The sequence below is a fragment of the Sarcophilus harrisii genome, chromosome 3, assembly GCF_902635505.1.
Source record: "Sarcophilus harrisii chromosome 3, mSarHar1.11, whole genome shotgun sequence".
Lineage (NCBI taxonomy): Eukaryota > Metazoa > Chordata > Mammalia > Dasyuromorphia > Dasyuridae > Sarcophilus > Sarcophilus harrisii.
In genome coordinates, this window is record NC_045428.1 from 48885863 (window position 1) to 48900804 (window position 14942).

General features: G+C 36.1%; 1 protein-coding gene across 2 annotated transcripts in view; it reads left to right on the plus strand.

Moving 5' to 3' along the window:
• The window catches only part of SLC9A9 (solute carrier family 9 member A9), a 709438-nt gene that overhangs the window by 14759 nt on the left and 679737 nt on the right, over positions 1-14942 (plus strand). The window contains exon 1 of one of the 2 annotated variants that reach the window (XM_031957810.1): positions 9179-9663. The exons of the other annotated variant lie outside the window; for it this stretch is intronic. Within the exon in view, the coding sequence (XP_031813670.1) occupies positions 9648-9663 (16 nt within the window). The 5' untranslated portion in view covers positions 9179-9647. Of the gene's footprint in view, positions 1-9178; positions 9664-14942 lie in introns of those variants that run through there. 2 annotated transcript variants of the gene reach the window in all.

A 14942-nucleotide genomic window follows, 5' to 3' on the forward strand; every position in this document is an offset into this window, starting at 1 on the left:
ATTCTTCTAAACATATTTCCATATTTGTCGTGCTGCACAAAAAAATCAGATCAAAAGGAAAAATAAGGAAAAAAACCAAGCAAACAAACAGCAGCAACAACAAAAAAAAAGTGAAAATACTATGCTTTGAACCACATTCAATCTCCATAGTTCTCTCTCTGGATGAAGGTGGCTCTTTCCATCACAAGTCTATTGGAATTGCCTTGAATCATCTCGTTGAAAAAGCCAAATCCATTACGTTTAATCATCCCATAATCTTGTTGCTGTGTACAATAATCTCCTGGTTCTTCTGCTCACTTCACTCAGCATCAGTTCATGTAAGTCTTTCCAGGCTTTTCTGAAATCAGCCTTCTCATCATTTCTTATCGAACAGTAATATTCCATTAAATTCATATACCACAACTTGTTCAGCCATTCACCAACTGATGGGCATCTGCTTGTATTCTAGTTCCTTGCCACTACAAAAAAAGAGCTGTACAAACATTTTGGAAATCAATTTTTTAACCAAACCATTATTCTCCTGAATTAGTACCTGAATTGAGAACATGGCTAGGGAATCTGTGGCTCTTCCAGTTGTGGCAGATTAAGTCTAGGAGACGAGTGTCTAGGCAGTTAAGATCAGGGCTTGGAATCAAGAAGACCTGAGTTCAAAATCTACTTCAAACTCTGATTGTGTGTTACCTTGAACAAATCACTAAAGTTTCTCATAGTTTCCTCATCTATAAAATATTGAAAATAATAACTGCTTTACTCAATTGTTATGATTGTTGCATATGGGATAATCTCTAAAGCTCTTTCCAAAACTTAAAGCATTCTATCTATTAGTTATTATTTTAAGTTCATATTGAGTTTGGTAGGAGAATTCTAACAATATCCAACTCAACTCTGTCATACCTTAGATAGAGTTTGAAATTATTGGAACTCTGGCACATGTCCACTTTGACATATTATATAAATGGTGGCATAGTGAATGGAGGACCGGATTTAGAGTCAGAAAGATCTGAATTAAAATCCAATCTCAGACACCAACTGTGGGATCCTGGGCAAATCGCTTAACCTCCATTTGCCTCAATTCCTCATCTATAAAATGGGTACATATCAGAGAAGGAAATGTCAAGCCACTCGAGGATCTTTACCAAGAAAATTCCATGGACAAAAGTCCACTGAGTCACATAGAGTTCAACAATGACAATATATTTTGACACTAAAACCTCTGAGACGATTTATCTTCATCTCATCACTAGACCTAATAGATACAAGTCAGTGTCATTACAGGAATGATAAAGGATCATACTCTTATAAACCAATCAATAAGTATTTATCATGTGCCTGTTATGTTTAAGGAGTGTTTCCAGGTACTAAGGATATGAACAGACTAGAGAAAGCAGTCCCTGACCTCAGGGAACTTACAGTCTAGCCAAGGAAAACAGTATGTACATGTGTATCTTGGGAGTCACAGAATGAAATGAGAAAAAAAATTTTTACTTGAACTTCATAATTTCACATTTGTTTGCATTTGTAATCTCTGCTGGAAATGAAATCAATAGTAACTATCTGAAGTTAACTTGGAGAGTAGCAAAATATTTTGTTCTGTTTCTTTTTGAGAAAATTTTATACCATACTTTAACAATTATTTAAAAAATAATTAAAATATATTTTTAAAAATTTTTAAAAAACCAACTCATTGAGCTGGAAGGGGTTTCTACGTGATGCCAAACAATGAATTTGAAATATTTTTTCTTCTTTTCCACTGAATTGATTATTTTGGCATCATGAAATCAATACTCCCAGTGACAACTTCTTCTACTCTTACTACTTATTATGTAAATAATTCCCTTGAGTAGATAACATCCCATATTTTTTGAGCATCTCTGTTTCTAAGTCTGGCTACTATATCAATGACATATATCAATAGTCCTTGCACTTTACTGATTGAAACCTTCATGTCTTAAAAAGCTCCAGGGAACAGGAATTCAGGAAACAAAAACTAGTGAAGAAAGAACAAAAGGGAAAGAGAAATGATAGGGCAGATAGAGCCATATTTGGAGACAGAGGAGCTGAGTTGGGATCTTGTCTCTGCAGCTTACTGCATGGATGGACTTTGGCAAATTCTTTTTCCTTTCTGAAACTCAATTTCCTCATTTGAAAAAAAGGAGGAGGTAGAACCAAATGGCCTCTTAAAGTTACTCTTGGTAGTAATGCTTCTTGTTATTGTGGTTTGTCCTTATGTCTTGACTTGCAAGTGTATTGGATTTAAGTGAGGCAAGGCTGTAGTCATTAGCTTCACTCTCTCCTCCAGAATCATGGGAATCCATCCACAAGACATAGATCAGGAGGACTGGCAATCGCCACCCCCCAACCCATATAGTGGGAGACTGTGGCTTTTTTAAGCTAAGATCTTTCCCATGTCTTGGTCTGAGATAACGCCCATTCAATGATTAAAGGCCCAGTAAGAATTGAGGCACAATAATTTGCCTTCAAAAAATAAGAATCAATTTGGAAGGAAGACCCTCATATTAACATTTATTAAAAGGTTCCATCCAGATGCTTCTAGATGCTTCATCCCTCTGTGGTTCTTCCCTCCTCCTCAAATCATCACTTATATAACTAAGTACATGCTTAGTTGTTTTTATGTTGATTTGCACTTTCTGCCCATAAAATGTCAGCTCTTTAAGAGCAGAGTTTGTTTATATGTTCATTGTTGTTTTGTTTTCACATCTCTAATGTTTGGCACAGTGTCTTGAATATAATCAGTCAAGAAGCATTTATTAAGTAGTTATTATATGCCAGGGACTGTGCTTAATTCAGGGGATGTGAAGAAAAGTGTCATCTCACCCCAATAATTTCTATTCTTTTCTATTCTATTTTATTTCTATTCTGGATTTAAATATTTTCCCTGAGGCAATTGGGGTTAAGTAACTTTCCTAGGGTCACACAGCTAGGAAGTGTTAAGTGTCTGAGGCCAAATTTCAACTCAGGTCCTTCTGACTTCAGGGCTGGATTGTACATTCTAATAAGGGAAACAACATGCAAAAAAATAGACATGTGGATAAAATCTATACAAAGTAGTTGGACAGTGATCTTAGCCAGGAAAGCTCTAATAGTTGCTAAGATTAGGTATGGCCTTTTGCAGAGGGTAGCATTTGAGCCGAGTCTTTAAGGAAACCAGGGGAACTGAGAAGCAGAGGTCATGAGGTTAATGATGCTCTTCAGAATTGTATTGATTATATTTCAGTTTTGATACACTAGAAACTTTTTGCAGTTTGTTTTGGTAAAAATGAGAAAGCATAGTGTCAGTGATCAAGAAGTATGAGAAAATCACACTTAGTGCTCTGGTTTGTTGTTAGTTGTGGCTCTCACGGGTAAAGGAGACATAGTTTTAATGTCATAGAATTATATGGCAAACTAAAAGATACAAATAGCTCAATAAATAGTTGTCGGGGGAGATGGGCTACTGGCAGTTTTTGTTTACTGTTCTTAAACATTTTCTATTTGCATTTTGTTATAGGATGTACATTCTGACATCTTTAATGGTGAAATGACAACACTTACCACTTCTCTGGCAATATTAATGGACAACTTCTTCTAGCAATCCTCTCTACTGAGGTTTTGTTACTTTTTATAATCATGGGAATCTGATGCCCAACTGGTTCAAATTTTAAGTCATAATGATGTTAATTTAAGATGTACTAAGAGCTCAGAAACTCCATTAATGCTGTAAATATTGATTGACAGCATCTGGTACACTGAATACTATCCATTTACAGTACTTTGCGCATTCATTGCTGATTGCTCATAAAAGTCAAATTGCTACCTTCCTTCTTATGTTCTGATCCCATTAAAAATTGCATTAGGTCCTTTCCAGCTCTTAAATTCTATAATTCTAATGTTACCTAGCACCAGAGTGTTTTCATGCATTCAGTGACATTCATCATTTTATCCACTGGAATATTAGCTAGGCACTTAGGGAAGGGACTATAAAAACATATTATAGTTACTTATATTTGGCTTGGGGGAAAAAGGTGACAGTTGAAGAATTCATATGAAAATATTGCTTATTATTTAGTAGGCAGTAATTGAATTATAATTATTTTGCTAAACAAACTCTATAGCAGTAAGTGTATTCTGGGATAATAAAAATATATTTGCTATTATTGTTAATCATTTAATACATCCAGCAGTATGTTTACCAAAAATTGAAGACATAACATGTTAATGACTTGATCCACTTAATTTTTAAAGGTTACTTTTCATGAAAACCTTGTAAAAATAATATCTGATAGATTTCTAATCCCCACAGGATGATGTTTAGACTTCCAGTTTGGGTAAATCACCAAAAACTATAGGAAGAAAAGTAGTATGTTAGAGTAGAAAGGATCCTAGACTAAATGAGAAAACCTGAGGTCAAAAGGGTGGGTTCCTTCCCCTGTTGGCTCTCAGTTTCCTTATCTGTAAGATAAGTAAATTCAATTAGATGATTTCCAAGGGCTTTGCTATCTCTAAATCTGATGACTCTTTGATTCTCAGACCAGTTTTATATACCTTGCTAATGTCATATCCCAGTATTTTCAAGCCAAGATGGTTTTGTCACTGTTTTTTTTTTTTTTAATCAATTTGCTTTTCATCAGATTTTAGTATCTAGAGCTAAAAGGTAGCTTATAAATCACCTAAGTGATCCCCTTCATCCTGTCAATGAGGCAAATGACACATTGAGAAGGAAAATAATATACCCAAGGCCACAGAGAGCTAATGACTGAGTCAGAATTCAAATCTTGAATCTTAAATACAAATCTGATATTTTTCTTTTCCCACTAAGCCATGTTCATAAGCACAATCTCACGTTAGGAGGTAAGCTTGGTTCTACAAAAACTTGAGAAAATGTAATTCTCTCCTTTCAATGATGAGGAGGGAGAGATTATGACTGAGGAATACTAAAAGCAGCTGATATATTGGTTGGTTTTGCTGAAATTCTGTTTCCTTCATCCTTTTTTCCTCAGGGAAAAGTCTTTAAGTAGGGGAGAAGGGAGGGCTAAATTAATAAACTAACATAATATAAAAACAAAAAACACCAAAAAATCAACGGGGGAAATACAGACAAATTGAGCATTTTATTTTTAGTAGTAATCAAAATAAAACTACCTCATCTTTACAAAGTGCCTTGAAGTATGCAGACTGTTTTATTCACAATTCCCTTGTCAGGAATTAACAGCAACAGTATTCCCATTTTGCAGATGAGGTTCAGCGTTATTATGGTACTTGTCCAAAGTCTTTTTTTTTTAAGCTTTTCATTTATATGCATAAACAATTTTCAACATTCACCCTTGTAAAAATGTTTTTCCTCCTTCCCTTCTCCCATCCCTCCTCTAGAGGCAAGTAATCCAATATGTGTTAAACATGCACAATTCTTCTATACATATTTCCACAATTATGCTTCACAAGAAAAATCAGATCAAAAAAAAAAAGAAAAAAAAACGAGAAAGAAAACAAAAATATAAGCAAACAGCAAAAAAGTGAAAATACTATATTGTGAGCCACATCCAATCCCCATAGTTCTCTTTCTGGATGCAGATGGCTCTCTCCATCACAAGTCTATTGGAACTGACCTAAATCACCTCATTTTTGAAAAGCCATGTCCATCAGAATTGATCATCATATAATATTGTTGCTGCCATGTACAATGTTATCTTGGTTCTGCTCATTTCACTCAGCATCAGTTCATGTAAGTCTCTCCAGGCCTCTCTGAAATCATCCTGCTGATCATTTCTTATAAAACAATAATATTCCACGACATTCATACACTAGAATTTATTCAGCTATTCTCCAAATGATGGACATCCACTCAGTTTCTGGTTTCTTGCCACTACAAAAAGAGCTGCTACAAACATTTTTGAATATGTGTGTCCTTTTCCCTTTTTTATGATCTCTTTGGGATACAGACCCAATAGAGACTGAATATAAGGTAAATTTGATATCTCTTTGGGCATAATTCCATATTAGTCTACAAAATGGCTAGATCAGTTCACAACTCCACCAACAATGTATTTGTATCTCAGTTTTCCCACATCCTCTCCAATATTCATCATTATCTTTTCCTGTTGTCTTAGCCAATCTGAGAGGTGAGCAGTGGTACCTCGGAGTTATTTTGATTTACATTTTTCTAATCAATAGTGATTTAGAGCATTTTTTTCATATGACTAGAAATGGTTTTAATTTCTTCATCTGAAAATTATTCACATCCTTTGACCATTTATCAACTGGAAAATGGCTTGTATTCTTATAAATTTGAGTATAAAATATCTACATATTTTAAAAATTAGGCCTTTATCAGAATCCTTGGATACAAAATATCCCCCCCCCCCCACAATTTATTGCTTTCTCTTCTAATCTTATCTGTGTTGGTTTGGTTTGTACAAAACCTTTTAAACTTAATATAATCAATATTATCCATTTTGCATTCTATAATATAATCAAAATTATCCATTTTGCATTCCATAATGTACTCTGGTTCTTCTTTGGCCACAAATTCCTTGCTTCTCCACAGATCTGAGAAGTAGACTATCCTTTGTTCTTCTAATTTGCTTATACTATCACTCTTTATGTCTAAATTATGAACTCATTTCAACCTTATCTTGGTATAGGGTGTTAGCTGTGGTTCAGTGCCTAGTTTCGGCCTTACTAATTTCTAATTTTCCCAGCAATTTTTGTCAGTGAGTTTTTATCCCAGAAATTGGGGTGTTTGGATTTATCAAACACTAGATTACTATTGTCATTGTTTTATGAACCTTGTCCAAAGTCTTATGACTCATATTGGCAGCATGCTGAGAGTCTGAAGAGAAATCTCTGACTCCTGATTTTCCACTACTCTTCATATTTATATAATAATCACCAATATTTCCATAACACATATATTTCCCCCTTCCCAATTCTCTAATCAGTAGTGTGTATGATAGAACAGTGATCTGTCAGATGTGTCAAGTACAGGTTAGAGTAGATTACTTCTCAAGTTCCTTCCACTCTGAGATTCTGTGAATTTCTATGTTTTAAACATGGCAATCCAGAAAGTTTAAATCATTTGTTCAGGGTCACAATAGATAGCATTAATAGTACTTAGACTATAATTAACACTTTCAGTTAATAAATCTTATGGGTAGGATTGAAAAAAGAAATAGTAAACCATTCCAGTATCTTTGCCAAGAAAACCCCCAAATGGGGTCACAAAGAGTTGGATATGACTGAAATGACTGAATATAACAACATGGCTAGGATTTATATTTGAGGAGATCCCAGAATCACTACAATGGGAACAAATTTGAAAAGAAGCCATTAATAGCTCTTTTTTTTTTCTCATGTTCAACAGGAATTTCGGGGATTAAAGAGTTTGTATATGAACAATGTAATGGAAATTAATTTACATTGATATGAGAGAGATATAATATATATGTAATACCTTCTCAGGGCTGGGCTGACACTGAGTACATCCAAAAGAAGCAAATATTTTGAGTGATAGCTAAGCACCTTGAAATTTGTAGTTTGGGCTGATGCTCTTAAACAAAAGTTATTCAATTTAGTGGGGAGGGATCCAGCCAGAGTGAGGTTAGATGATTGATAGCAGATTCTCAAAGCTATATAGTAGGAGAAGGAAGTGGTAGAAAGCAGGGAGGAGGCTATCATTTCTCTTCTTTAGTTGTAAATAGAATAGAGAAAAGAACTGAGGAGGCAATTAGGCATTTTCCTCCACATGGCAGCAGTAGGTGGTATTTGGACATTGTTCTGGATCACAGAAGCTCATCTTCCTGAGATATTTACTATTGGGAGTAGACTGAACTATGTTGCTCTAGAGGGAGAAAAAAAAACAACATTCTTTTTTTTCTTTATTCTTTTGATACAATCAGGGTTAAATGAGTTACCCAAGATCACATAGCTAAGTAAGTGTTTGAGACTGGATTTGAACTCTGATCCTTCTGACACAAAGACCAGTGCTCTTTCATATTTTCAAATAAACATTTGGCACCTTCTCCGTTACTAATTTTTTATTGTTTTGATTTTCCTTAAAGCTAATTCCAAAAGGTTTTATTATTCATAGTATTGAAGATAAGTCATTAAATCCAATTGGAAATTGGAGTGAGCAAAGTGGGGGCCAGTTCCCAGTGGGCCTTATATTTCCTAGTGTATATACTCTGCCTCAATTGTTACCTAACTAACATTTTAAATGATTGTGACCTCAGTCAAACTGAGACCTATTAAAGATCTTAGCTTAAAAAAGTCTAAAGCCAAGGTCTCCCTTGGATTCAGGGCCATTTCCTGTCATCCCAACTTATATCTGACCACTGGACCCCGATGGCTCTGGAGGGGGAATTGAGGCAAATGACCTTGCCCAGCCTCCCTCACTTAAATCCAGCTCACTCACATGTCATGAAATCATCTCCCCAATGTCATGGTCCTCAACTAGAGGGAACTAGAGCCCAACTAGAGGGAAAGGAGCTAATAATGATGAATTTTATTTTACCCATAATGCAATAAATCTCTTAACAGGTAAAATATCTAAAAATGGAGTCTTGAGGCCATTCACTGCTCTCTTGACTCAGCCAATTAGAATTTCATTTTCCTTGTGCTATAATCACCAGGTGTGGTGTACTGGAAGATTACAGCACATGGGCCATGATCCAGTTCAAGTTAAGGGAATGGAAGGGAAATGTGGGTGGGGACTAAGAGGTAAAATCCTGTCCTGCACAGGTGCTCAAAGCCCTAGTTTGTGAGTATTTTGACTGCTTCCTTTCTCCACCTTCAGAAAAGGGAAGAATGAGGAGGGCCTAGACCTCTAGCCAACATAATCATATCTACTTTTTAATCTATATTAAATAATAACAGCTTGCATTTATGTAACACTTTAAAAGTTATGAAATACTTTACAAATATGTCATTTATCTCCACAATAAGCCTGGGAGTTAGATACTAATTATCTCCATTTTACAGATGAAAAAACTGAGATATATAGAAGATAAATTATAAAGATAAGTAATTTACAAAGGGTCACAGCTAGCTTGTAAACAGCTGAATGGAGTTTAAGCCCTAATTTTCCTGATTCTAGGTGCAGCACTCCGTGAGCCACCTGATTTCTTTTATTTATTTATATAAATCAGCACACAAAACTATAAATTGAAACATTAAAAAAAATTCTCTTCTGGTGCTACTGTTATTGTTACTCAGCTGAAGGATACAATCCATCCCCAACTCTCAGTCCTTTCAGAGATACTTGCCTTAACAAGGTGAATGGTGGAGTTACTTACCGTGTACAACATCCCTGACAGGCCTCTGGGGCTTCTAAAGGTTAAGAAAAGCAGGTTGCAAAAGGCTAATGAGCTTAGCCATCCTCCCTTTGCTCCTCTTGTGTATATCTCTGTCTTTGACTTGAAGTTTACATTGATGTTCCACATAGAATCTTAAAGTGTTTTTGCACTGGACTTCAATGACTGGAAGAAAATGTGAAGCTGTCTCAATTAAATCCAGTGCACCTGCTTATCAAGGCATCCCTTTCATGATATCATTTTTCCTCTTGGAGAAGGAAGGACAGACAACAACAGCAGTGATCCCAGAGGGAGCTTAAATCCTTCTCAGCTGTTTCCTGGCATGAAGAGCCTACAGACTGGATGGATTCCATTCTGGGTACTAAGTTTTAAGAAAATCATTGATAAGTTGGAGGGAATTTTCTAGCCACACAGTGACTTAGATGGTACAAGACCTCAAGGTCATGCCATATAAAAATTAGTTCAAAGAACTGGGGATTTGTAGTCTAAAGTAGACTAGAGAAAAGAAGGCTTGGGGGAAGGGATAGAGTGAGTGGTAGATGAGAGCTGTTTTCAAGTATTTGAAGGTCAGTCCTGGGGAAGAGACATTGGGCTTCTACTGTTTGACCCCAGATGGCAGAACCAGGAGTGATGGGTAAAAGATGCAAAGATATTTGATGTCAGAAGAGACTTCCTAACTCAGCTTTTTCAAAGTTGAACAGGTTTCCTCTGTCAAGCTTGCTAGAAGGAAGTTTTCAGTAAAAGCACTGATGGCTACTCGGAGGTATTATTAGGAGGGATGCTTACATCCAAATGGGTGTAGGTTGGACTAGATGGCCCAGAGATCCTGTGCTTTTGTAATAGACAAATCTTCCTACAGACTTTCTCTTCTTATGAATTGTCGCTGTAGCAATCCTTTGCATTGGTCTTTCTGTTGCCCAAGTCTCAAGTATGCCTCAAGAGTGACACTGGCCTATAGCAAGCCTTTTGGTTTTCCACAATATCTTGCCTCAGTTTAAATCTTTCTTAATCTCTCTGAGAGCTCAACTGTGGCTCAAAAGACCTTAAAAGAACTTCAAGGTGGAGGATTCTACATCTGCAGCCACTTGGGTCACTCTAGGATTTCTTTGTTTGTTTTATTTATTTATTTATTTATTTATTTATTTATTTATTTATTTATTTTTTGCTGAGGGAATTGGGTTTAAGTGACTTGCCCAGGGTCACACAGCTAGGAAGTGTTAAGTGTCTGAGGTTGGATTTAAACTCAGATCCTCCTGACTTCAGGGCTGGTGCTCTATCCACTGCACCACCTAGCTGCCCCTTCTCTGCTTTATCTTGTGAAAATCTCTATGAAAATACCTTTTCTGAGGTACAGTTCTGACTGTATCATTTCCCTATCAGAAAACTTTCAGTGGTTTCTCTTACATATATTTCCCAAGCACCTCAGGTTTCTACAATTCTGATTCAAGCCTACATTTCCCATCTTATGTTTTATTCTCCATCATGCACTCTGTTCTAGTCTACCTGGGCTACTGACCATTTCCTACATTTGCCACAATGTGTTCTGCCTGACAACTCCTATGTTTGAAATGCGTGTCCTCCCCTTCTCTACAGTTCAGAATCCTTGCCAAGTAAAAGGATTCAAGATGCTCCCTCCTACAGAGATTCTTCCCTCATTTCTGCCCCATTCCTCACATGACCAAGGAAATATTTTCTTCTTCCAATATTTTTGAAGGATTTAAGTTGCAATTATTCTGTATCCTCATACCCTCTCACCTTGAACTTTATGTCCACCTCTTAAAAGCTCTTGTTTCTTTAAAACTTTGCTAAAGTGACCCTCTGTTGATGAGAGCTTCCTGATTTACCTAACTTCTTAGTCCTCTTCAAAAGAATCTGACTGTATCCTTTTTGTATATACTGTATATATTCTGATTTATGCACATGCTGTGTCCCATCTCTCTCCATCCCTCACAACTACATACACTACTAGGATGTAATCTCTTTGAGGGCAAATGCCATTTCATTTTTCATTGTATCTCCGATACCTGTCACATAATAGCTATTTATTATTAGTGTTTGAATTGAATTAAAACATAATCTGGGCAGCTAGATGGTACAGAGTCAGAAGGACCTGAGTTCAAATGGGGCCTCGGACACTTCATTCTTCCTAGCTGTGTGACCCTGGCAAGTCACTTAACCCTAATTGCCTTGCCAAAGTAACAAACAAACAAAAAAAAATCCCAATAATTTAAGAAAAGACAGATCAGTTCCTTTAAGGAAAACCCACTTCTGCTGAATATTGTAGCACCTAAATGAATTGAATGATTCTTGTAGGAAATATTGAAGAAGAAAATGATGGTTTCCACAGGTGGGTAAAAGTAAAATAATAATAAACATTTATCAAGTGTCTACTTTGTGCCTGCCATCGTGCTAAGGATTAGGGATTGCAATATGAAAAAAGGGAGATAGTCCCTACCCTCAAGGACCTTATCATCTAATTTTAATTCATGTTCATTTATTTTTCAGTCACATTCAACTTTCCATGATCTCATTTGGGTTTTTGTTTGTTTTGCTTTTTGGTAAAGATATGGAGTAATTTTCCTTTTCATTCTTCAACTCATTTTACAGATGAGAAAACTGAGGCAAGCAGGGTTAAATGACTTGCCCGGAGTCACATAGCTAGTAAAGGTCTGAAGCTATATTTGAACTCATAAAGATGAGGATTCCTGACTTCAGGCCAGGTGTTCTATCTACTATGCCATTTAGTTGCTCTTACAATCTAATGGGAGAAGGCAAAACACAAAAGATGAAAAACTTAGGGAGAGACGAAGGAAAAAAGGACCTGTCTTGGGGGTGAGGAACATGGTAGGGAAATTCCTACCAAGAATTATTCCAAAGTAGTATAGCCATGTGAGCAATGAGAAATTGAATATAAACTAAGAAAGAGGCACATGCCAAAAGTGTGTTGGGCTTGATGCTGAGTCAGAGTCCACTGAGGGACCAGAAACTTGATTGTAAACTCTGTGAGAGTGTAGGGACCCTTTTATATTCATGTTTTTTGTCTCCAGTGGTACATGGTACCAATCCATCATCAGGCAATAAACATGCGTTGAATGAGAACACTTCTGAACCTGTTACTCTCAGTCAGCTGGGTACACTTAAACATTGAATTTATAGGTTGCTTGATTTGGAAAGGACTTTAGAGATACAATTCCATTGTTTTATCAATGATGAAATGGGGCTTCTGGATCTCTGCCCTCCAATAATTCCGAATCTATCTGGGAAGATGAGCCATGCAGACTGGGTTTTTGCAGGGCCCATGTGATCTTGACATTCAGGACTCAGATAAATTGATTGCGTCTTCATATTTATTCTATATATAATGTGTAAACATGGAGAATGATATTCATAAATCACCATGCAAATGCTAGCCTTTATTATCCAAGTGGTCTTAGGTTCGATGAGGGCAGGGATTGTATGTTATCCAATGTACTTACCACAGTGGTCTGTAGGAGAGGTCTCTAAATTTTATACCTCTATCCCTATCAGTAAAATGTACTTGTGCAGGTAGCCAATAGATATATATGTGTTAGTAAATTATAGGCATATAATATTGTGTATATTATAATTTATATTACAAAGTAACTAATGATCTTAATATAATTTTTACATAATTGTATATTATATAACTCCTTTAAGGAAAGCCCTTTTCTATAGACTACTGTAGCAGTTTGCAAAACTAGATGATAAAACAAAAATAGAAATTAAAAAGGATGGGGACGGCTAGGTAGCACAATGGATAGAGTACCAGCCCTGAAGTCAGGAGGACCTGAGTTCAATTCTGGTTTCAGACACTTAACACATCCTAGCTGTGTGACCCTGGGCAAGTAATTTAACCCCAATTGTCTCAGCAAAAAGCCAAAAAAAAATTAAAAAGGATAAAACAAAAATGATTAAACACTAACTATATATACATAGGTATACATATGTATATATACATGCATATCGGTATACATATATACATCTGGGTATGTACATACATTCTATATCTAAAAAGTGACAAATCTTTATATTAATAATAATGTGTCTATGAGAACAATACAATTGAATGTACTTCATTATTTTGAAAATCTTGGTTTAACATATTGGGATAATGATTTGAAGATCTGGTTTTAAGTTTGGGTTATTTGATACTTGGTTTTAATGGCAGTTCCATCTGGAAAAGCTGTCTCACCAATATGTGCAGATACAAATGGAAGAAGTATATTATTGACTGTGATTATTAAATCATGATACTCATTTTTCAATTTCATCCATCAACTCAAGCATCAAAGCAAAAATTTTGTTGCAGTTTGTTAATAAGCTCCTATCTTCCATGATGTCAATCAGATATTCTTGTAAATTTAAACAGAGGGTACAACACTTTTTTATATTTTTAGTAAATGGATTCAGAACCTATTGAAATTTTTTTGAGGAAGAAGATTTTAGCAGTTTACAAAATTTTGGTTTTAATGTTTTTTCTTCTGTGTTCTGAGTTCTGATATATATATTTCTTCCTCCCTCCCTCCTTTCCTTCTTTCCTTCCTTTCTTCCTTCCATACACAATTTAACTTTAACTTTTTTGAGGGAGGAATATATATATATTCTTTTATACATACATATATATATATATATATTCCTTCCTCCCTCCCTTCCTCCCTCCCTCCCTCCCTTCCTTCCTTCCTTCCTTCCTCCCTCCCTCCCTCCCTCCCTCCCTCCCTCCCTCCCTCCCTTCCTTCCTTCCTTCCTTCCTTCCTTCCTTCCTTCCTTCCTTCCTTCCTTCCTTCCTTCCTTCCTTCCTTCCTTTCTGGCAATTTGTATTAAGTGACACAGCATGAAAGTGTTAACTGTCTGAGGTCAAATTTGAATTCAGGTCTTCCTTACTCCAGAGCCAATGTTCTATCTACTGACAGTGGTGTCTTTCAAATGTCCACAATCACAACTTGGCTTGAGCAATAGCAAAGGAACTTCCCCTATATCATGTTATCTCATGGTATTATGAAATCCCTTTACAACAAAAAAGTAAATTCCTCATGGAATTTGTTGCAATGGATTTGAGATAAACTCCAAGGTATTATCTACATGTTTTTGGTATTTCTGGTCAGGGCCTATATATATCATCTTGTGATTTCCTTTCATCACACTGGGGAAGGGGGTGTTCCTTACTGGATTGCTTCTCTCCATCACAAAATCTGCTTGGGAAGGTGAATTTCTTTTCAAGAAAGAAAGGTTTTTTCTTTACATAAAAGTTATAAATAAGATTCAGAGCAGCAAAAGGAAATTCTCTTTCAGGCTAGCACTCATCAAAAGGCTCAGGGTTCTTATAATTTTTCAGACTTTTTGCTATCTTTCATAGAAGTATTAGTCTCTCAAGATCAGCTTGACAAGCACTTATTAAGTTTGTTACATGCCAGGCTCTTTGCTAAGCAAGGCAAAAAACAACGTCCCAGGCCTCCTGGAGCTCACTTTCTAAAGGAGGAGGCAATATGTAAAGCACCAAGTACAAACAGGACAGGCATGTGACTTCTGCACAACATTTGGAGTGCTCCAAAAACAGCTGTCCATGTCCGTGGGAACAACTTTGGTTTCCCTTACGTTTTCAGAGAAATGTTATTGTGA